Source organism: Lethenteron reissneri, chromosome 72 (genome assembly GCF_015708825.2).
Source record: "Lethenteron reissneri isolate LAM-NWPU_2019-01 chromosome 72, ASM1570882v1, whole genome shotgun sequence".
In the NCBI taxonomy this organism is placed as follows: Eukaryota; Metazoa; Chordata; class Hyperoartia; order Petromyzontiformes; family Petromyzontidae; genus Lethenteron; species Lethenteron reissneri.
In genome coordinates, this window is record NC_083850.1 from 2704215 (window position 1) to 2712846 (window position 8632).

The 8632-nt window shown below is 46.9% G+C and overlaps 1 protein-coding gene across 1 annotated transcript; it reads right to left on the reverse strand.

Annotated features, from left to right (window-relative positions):
* Positions 1-811: 811 nt before the first annotated feature.
* LOC133361269 (zinc finger protein OZF-like) lies at positions 812-7762 on the reverse strand. Its single transcript, XM_061580185.1, has 2 exons — positions 3991-7762; positions 812-3928 (listed from the first exon to the last, which is right to left on the reverse strand). Exon 1 carries the CDS (start codon positions 7272-7274, stop codon positions 5634-5636), a length of 1641 nt encoding a protein of 546 aa, XP_061436169.1. The 5' UTR covers positions 7275-7762; the 3' UTR covers positions 812-3928; positions 3991-5633.
* Positions 7763-8632: the final 870 nt, after the last annotated feature.

Below are 8632 nucleotides of genomic sequence, written 5' to 3' on the forward strand. Positions count from 1 at the left end.
GGGATCTTTGTGTTTGTGTTAGGTGCTCGCTAACAGCACTTGCCCTGACATTCTGTCCAGTCTACACGGGAGATGTTTGTCTTTGTGTGTTGGGAGCAAGTTTGAGTGGCGTGTAGCAGTGGGAGTTGAACGGGAGCCTGCTGCTACTGACAGTCGTTGACTCCGGTTGGACAGACGCTGATAGACAAACACACACAGACAAGACAAGTGGACAGACACAGACAAGAGGAACACAGAGACGACATAGACACATGCAGAGAGAAACACACAGAGGCGAACAGAGACACAGACGGGCAGAAGGATGTTGAATCGAACTAACTGAACTCGCTCCATTGAAAGTTTCCTCGATATTTGCGCATCCCCAGAAGTCGTTCTAGTTTCTATTTATTTCATTGTGTGTGGTGTGAACGTGTAAGCAATGTGGGATATCGATGTACACGGATATGAACAAGATCAGCAGACAAGACGTCTTTCATCCTCTTTGGTTCTTTCAGTAAAGTCACGTAGGTAGAACAAATAAAATAATAATAAATAAATCACGACGTTTCGATCGCAACACGAGCGATCGTTCTCAGGCGAAAACATCCAGACATTGTCGCGGCAGATGTCACGTGAGCTACGGCACGTGACAAAGATGAGGTGAGCCCCCCCCCCCCCTCCCGGGCTCGCCTCGCTCAGCTGAGCATTGTTTCAATGCGGTGGGCTCACGCGAAATTGATTTCTGTAAAACGAAGGTACTTTGAAAACCCACTGGCTATACTCTTTTATATAAGTGTTGTGTCCTTAGCTAACCACACGGGGACGTCTGGTTGAGGCAACACGTTTATTATAACTCTTTCGAACTCGGCTCTACACACGACTGAAACACGAAGGGGTACGACCCCTTCCAACCGATAGCCTACGGGAGTGACAGCCTCGTTTCTATCGCAGCCTGCACACTCCGGGCTCTGCCACCCACGGGTCCCTTAGCCCGGCGTTAAGGGAAGACTGGACGACCCGTCCCAGCCAGGGTACTAGAGCTCACCTCTGGTCCGCTACAACCCGGCTCTGGCTAGAGCTGGGGGAAGGTCCCAGAGTGTCTGAGCTCACCTCGGGTCCGCTACAACCCGGCTCTAACAAGAGCCTCGGTTGAGGGTCCCCGGGTACTGTTCCAGTCTTCAGGTCTTCGGATGTCCTCAGGCTTGAGTTGGTGAACACTGCCCGGTCCGTCCAGAGGGCCGGCCTTTTATCCCCAGGTCGAGATCACCCCTCCCCTCCTGACCCCCCCCCCCCGTCCCAGAACCTTCTGAAGGATCTTAATGGGCCTTAGGGATGAGTGGGGGGTCAGGGGTGTTAGTCTCCGGTCACGGTGGGGGGCCGGGGGTTTAACCTTTGGTCGACCCCTACACACCTCGCTCTCTCTCGCCTGCTCCCTTTTGACCAGTGCACGTGGTGGCAGGTCAGCTTACAGCGCCTTGTTATGGCGCTTGCGCACAACTTCGTGACGAACGCTGCACGTTCCGTCGCTTTCATGCAGGGGGCGCTGCAAACCTACGTGCCCCCTGCATGAACGACGGAGGGGCAGGGACAGACGTTCGATCGCGTTGGAATCGATCTGCAGACGGCGGTCTTATCGCACGGCCAGCTCTGTGTCGCCTCATCTCGATCCCGCGATCCCAAACAGGTGAAAGTCCGCATCAAACTGAACCCCCAGCAAGGCCATCTACTTCACGACGAGAGAAAATTCACACGAAATATCGTTTTCAATGAATAAGCTTTTAATGAAGAAGTACATTTATGTAATTCAAAACATAATACAATTCAAAGTTGTTTCATTTTCAAACTTCAAAACGGAGCATCGGGAGCTTGCGTGGATGCGTCGCTCGTGTGAAATTTTTTTCGTCACTTTACAATCAGCAAGGACCATTTCTCGTCCTAATTCAACACATAATACAAAATTATAATTCGTGTTGTAGAGAATGTTCCTCCTTTTCGTGTAACTTTTAATTGGTATGCCTTGTAACTGATTAATGATCCGAGCGTGCTCACTATTTAAAAGACAATGAGTTGCTCCAGAGGCAGACGCTTCCTGAAAACACAAAAGTACCCTTTGACCTGTATCACAAGAACAATGAGTCTCACCCGAGTGATCTGTACAGGTTACTTGCAAAACACAAACTTTGTCCTAACATCACTTATTCAATGTTTGACCCTTATAGACAAAATGTTACATGTGCGCACACCATCAGACAAGTAATCATTCTAAATTATTGACAATCATTTTAACTAATACTATTGCGCCATTCAAAACGAATGCTGGTGTCTGGGTCAAAATTTAGCAAATTCCAAACATTACCTACAAACTCCACAACCAAGGTGCCACATCAACCATCGCCCTCTACTGACAGGCTCTTGTCTACATGCAGGCCAGTGCAGGGCCACCACCTTGTGCCACTGTTGTATGTGTTGGAATTATGAAATTTTGATGAAAATAATAAAAATTAATAATTTTCCGAAAAATGCGCAATTCGCATTAATTATGATAGTGTGTGTATTAATATGCATAAATTATGATAATGCATGTGATTATATGCATAAATTATGATAATCACGTAGATAATCGTAGTAATTTATGCGGAGGCTTGTGATTATGTTAATGTGTGCAGTTATGATAATTTGCTTAGTTTCGTTTATCCAGAGTTATCAATCAGGATAACACGATTATCATAGATTCATTTACCGATTATCCTAGTGTGTGTTATAATATTTTAGGTCTCCATTTTCATATCTCATCGCAGGATACAGCTCTTATGAATAAGATGGTTTTGCATGGACTTGGAAAGAACACTCAATATGCTTCTGTGATAACAATTTTATTCTAACAAACACGTGACATTCTATCATGCAGGTCAAACATGCGTCAATAATTCATGGGCAAGATTATGCAGTTAACTAATATGAACGACAAAAACTTATGCAGTTGTGAAATTATGCAATTATGCAATATGAATAACGAAACTCTTATGCATTTGACTAAAATGAATGAATAAACACTTATGCATTTGTGAAATTATGCAATTATGCAATATGAATAACGAAACTCTTATGCATTTGACTAAAATGAATGAATAAACACTTATGCATTTAACGAACTGAATGACTAAAAACACTTCTATCAATTGTAACCTCTACTTTTCCTACCAGGCATCTCATTAGTTCGCCCATGTATCGATCACAATCGGCGACTGGTCGAGTTTGAAAACAAGCATGACACACTTCCTATGGCGGTAATATAGCACTTATTATACCCAAGAGGCGAAAGTATATGTCAATAGATTCATCGGCAAGTATAAAAATCCTCTTAACGGAATGTTTGATACAATGGTGGGTGAGGGCGTGTGGGCGCGAGAGCGAATCTGGCTCTGTTTTAATTAATTCTTCGGCGAGACTCTGGGACAAAGGAAACTGGTTTGACAAGATATTCTCTCTCTGTGTTCGGTCGATTCGTAATGAGGATTCCGAGAGGTTGAGTTTGCCTCGACGAGTCTATTGATCGCCTATGTGATGAGCGGAACAAGGGAAAGACACGGTAACAACCTCACTCTTATCACCGACGGACTCTTAATCACTCGATGGGCCGCGATTCTGCATGGCCAGCTGATGGTTCATGTAGTTGATAATCAGTCTTCTGATAATTGACTAGGGTTGATACGATGGCAAGGGTGAACTAGATGGGATAGTCTCACAGGTGAGTGGGGCGTCGATGCGTGCGTGTGTGGGTCTATTGGTGGGGGAAGTTGTGGGTACGAACGACTTTCGGAGAAGGACCCTCTGGCTTGCGCAGCTGCGGCGAGAGGGTGAGCGGCTCGCTTTCCGACTCCTCCCTCGGCTGACCCCGTACGATGACTGACGGCGCGGCCACGCTCGTTTGCGTGGTCAGGCGATGCACCTCGGCGTGGCGACACGGCAGGGGAGCTGGGCTCGTACACTCGTGTGCGGCAGGCGATGCACCTCGGCGTGGTGACACGGCAAGAGAGCTGGGCTCGTACACTCGTGTGCGATAGGCGATGCCTCGGCACCGCGCGATCCTCGTCCTTCTGGATGACGAAAAGCTTCTTCGTTGGCGGCGACGAGAAGAGATGGAGCCGAAGCCCTGGAGATCTGTGATGGGGGCCAGAGCCCCTGACGATCTGCTTTGTATGGATTTTTCTTCGGTTTATATCTGGAAATTCCACTCGGCTTCCCGAGTTGTTCAAAGGCTGTGTCATAAAACCTTCCTGTGGGCTGAACCATCTGCGTCCGTGTGTGTGTCCGTCCGTGTGTTTCGCGTGCGTGTTTGTCCGTGTGTTTATTAGCTTTGAAGACACATATGTGTGTCGTTCTGGAAGAAAGGGGTGGGGGTGGGGGCCTCGTGACGGTGCCACCGAAGTTATCCATTAGCCAGACCGATGATTCGCGTCGAGTTATAAAAAAAAACATTCGAATCCATGTTTTGTTACTGAATAATATTTGTCGCGAAAACCTACGCGTTAAGCGAGCTTAATTATTCCCTTCCTTGCTCTGGGATCACATCCTTTGTCTCACACAGCTTAAGTTGGTTTGGTTTGGAAGTTGAAATGCGACTTATTTGCTGCTTGGTTATGCCGAAACCGTGTTCACGATGTTTCATCGTGACCCGATCTCTCACGGAAATGTTATTTCCTCGCGTGTGCAATTTTTGCTGTCCGTGTTGTGGGGAGACAAAGGCGGTTGTTTTCACGGTGGGAGCACCCGGCGCATGCGCTTATTTATTCGAAGACGTGTTAATTTCCTTTGAGCCATTGCCCCTTTTATGGGTGTCATTTCCTAGCTTTGTGCCTGCGTGTGGAGATCCTCTCGGAAAGACAAAGGCGGCCGTGTTGCTCGCTTCCCATGGGTTGTTGTGTTTGGTTAATTTTGAGAGCCTTCTCCGCCCTTGATTCCTCTTCTACTTTAATTCCGTACTTATTATTTGACTTCTTGTGATTATTTAATCTGATATCCCGGCTTATCTTTGTTCAGAATATAATTATCTCTTCCTCCGTGATGCCCGGCCCTGCAACCCCCCGCCTGCCATTCCCCCCTCCCTTGTTCCTCTTGTGTGAATTTAGGGGAGTTTTTATTACCTTATTGCCCCCCCTTTCATGTCCTCTTTCCTTTGAAATGAGGTGTGCGCGCATCTGTGGTAGTGTGGGGGCCTCTGTGGAAGTGTGGGGGCGTGTTCGTTCCCACGTGGCCGCGTCTATTAAAAAAAACGATATCATCTATGTTGGCAGAATAATTCTTAAAAAAAAAATAATATTAAAAAAAATAAAAAGGGGGTACATACACAACACCACACAGGGGCAGCTGCTACTTGGGGGTGCTCTTCGAGTGTTTGAAACGAGATACGATACAAAACTCCGAGTTGCCGAGGCGATTAAGTAAGCACCATATGAATGCAATTTATAACAGTGAATGCTTGGGAGCTTATTGGCTCTCGCTCCTGGTTAGAAATCTACCCAACACACAGGTCCACAAAGACTGGCCGCTCTTACCCTGCAGGTTGAAACTAAGAACCGAGTGTTCAACTTCACATTCTTGTCATTAAAGGCCTGTGACAAAGGTGCGTCTATTGGAGCGACATCGTCTCAAGCTTACACATCTCCCGGGTCTCCATTTGACTTTCTATTGTCACGGAGGAAGTCAACCCACACCTCCACTTCCACAAACTGCTGGGAGTTGCCTCGCTCTGTCTCACAGTGAGAATTATCCTCCTGCTTCACGTTGCCTCCATCGATGTGAAGGTCCGATTTTGGAGTTGAATCTTCATCTTCACATTTTACCTTCACTTCTTCGCTCTTCACCATCACTTCTTCACATTTCACCTTCACATCTTCACGTTTCACCTCGATATCTTTCAAAGTATCCAAGCTGGGATTTTCTTCCGGTTCTTGTTTCATGAGGGATACACTCATTGCATCACTTTGACTTTCACAAGCTGATTTCAGACTCCACTCCTTGTGGATATTGTGATGCTTGTGTGTTCTCTGGTGTCTTTGAAAATTTGGTGAAAGTGTAAACACCTTCCCACACACACTGCACTTGAAGGGTTTCTCTCCCGTGTGTGTTCTCTGGTGTTCTACAAGAGTAGATGACCGTGTAAACGCCTTCTCACACACACCACACTTGAAGGGTTTCTCTCCGGTGTGTGTTCTCTGGTGTTTTACAAGAGCAGATGACTGTGCAAACGCCTTCCCACACACACTGCACTTGAAGGGTTTCTCTCCTGTGTGTGTTCTCTGGTGTTCTGCAAGAGTAGATGAATGTGCAAACGCCTTCCCACACACACCGCACTTGAAGGGTTTATCTCCCGTGTGGGTTCTCTGGTGTATTACAAGAACAGATGACCGTGCAAACGCATTCCCACACACACTGCACTTGAAGGGTTTCTCTCCCGTGTGTGTTGTCTGGTGTGCTTCACGAGTAGATGACCGTGCAAACGCCTTCTCACACACTCTGCACTTGAAGGGTTTCTCTCCCGTGTGTGTTCTCTGGTGTATAACAAGAGTAGATGACTTTGCAAACGCCTTCCCACACACACTGCACTTGAAGGGTTTATCTCCCGTGTGGGTTCTCTGGTGTTTAACAAGAGTAGATGACTTTGCAAACGCCTTCCCACACACACTGCACTTGAAGGGTTTATCTCCCGTGTGGGTTCTCTGGTGTTTTAAAAGAGTAGATGACTGTGCAAACGCCTTCCCACACACACTGCACTTGAAGGGTTTCTCTCCCGTGTGTGTTCTCTGGTGTTCTACAAGAGTAGATGAAAGTGCAAACGCCTTCCCACACACGCCGCACTTGAAGGGTTTCTCTCCCGTGTGTGTTCTCTGGTGATTTACAAGAGCAGATAACTGTGCAAACGCCGTCCCACACACACTGCACTTGAAGGGTTTTTCTCCTGTGTGTATTCTCTGGTGTGCTACAAGAGTAGCTGACTGTGAAAATGCCTTCCCACACACACTGCACTTGAAGGGTTTCTCTCCTGTGTGTGTTCTCTGGTGTTTTACAAGAGTAGCTGACTGTGCAAACGTTTTCCCACACACACTGCACTTGACGGGTTTCTCTGCTGTTTGAGTTCTCTGGTGCTGTGTCAAATGTTCAGTACGATCTGTGCTGTTGGCACGCAGGTCGCATTGTTGCCTTTTTGCACCGAGTCGCGCCGAGTGCCTTTGCTCCATCAGACCAATTCTGCAGAGGAAGCGACAGCTGCAGACAGAAAAATATATCCACACCATCTACACATCAGTATCAATGCATATATAGTCACACGTGACTTACACGTCTATACTTATACATATATTCATGATAGTGAAAAAGTGTCCCAAATTCATCACACGGGCTGTTATTGCACACAATGAGAGGGCAAATGGTTATAAACATGCCTGGAAGCCCTAGTATCTTCAAAATGAATGTTAACCCAAAACTCCGAGCACACGATTTCGGCTGTCTGGCTTCAAAATGACTATTTATGAAAGCTAAATTCAGCTGACATAGCAAAGGGTGTTGAAAAAAATACTATTTGTGTTATGCACAAATGCATAAATTAATGTTCAATTGCAACTTAGAGGTGTGAAGCAAGGCACAGATGTCCTTGAATGCTGGTATGAAGTTCCGACTTCAGCTGCACGTGTGCTGTGATAACTTCCTGACTCCAATCTTACAAAGACTTCCAGAGGAAAACAAAAATAAACTACCGTTTTGATATAACCTCCGTGCTCAATAGAATTAAAAGACTACTGCAAATACAAACTTGACACTGTCACACACTCAGGGGCGGAGTCAGTATTTTAAGGTAGGGAGGGGGGCAAACCCTCCAGCAATGAAAAATGATAGGAGTTAATAATAGGAGTTTTCCCCTTTTTTCTGGCAACAAAACTGAAACCTTACGAGGATTCATTTCTGTGTCGTGTTTTCTCCGGAGACACTTTGTTGGGGGCACGTCTTTATTATATACACGCGCCCTAACTACTAAACATAACTCCTCATACAGTTTATCTCGAGTACTTCCACTCGGTATATTATACGCCTCCTACGTAACATGCCTGCCCCGGCTGTGCTCCAGGTCCTCTGGCTATAATATCCTATGGGAGACCCAGGGTCCACCACTGGCCTCACAGAGCTTCAGCCCTTAAAAAGACGGCGAAGCTAGGGGTCCAGGGTCCTATTCTAGCAGGTCTTCTTGCTCCAACTGGTCGTCTTAAACTGCCAGGACCTCTCCAGAGGTCTGCCTTATATACGTTTCTCAGCCGAGGTGCGGACCTCCGTGAGGGACGCGGGTGACCCCAGAGTCCCTCACCGAGGTCTGCATGTCTGCCGTTGCAGGCCAGTACGTCCGTAGCCCCCCCGGCCATTGGGAGTGTTTGCGAGGGATCGTAGGACCCCTCACAACCCCCAACCGCAAAAACACACTATGATAATGTGTGAGCTGTACGCCTTTTGGCGTCCTCTGGTCGAGCACCAATTGGCGTCCTCTGGTGGAGCACCAATTGGGTCGAGGCTCAAAAAAAGCCGTCCCTTGGTGTGGACCAATCAGTTTCAATGACAATGCATATATATTCTTGGTTTTTTCGGTAAAGTCACGTAGAAGGGAAGT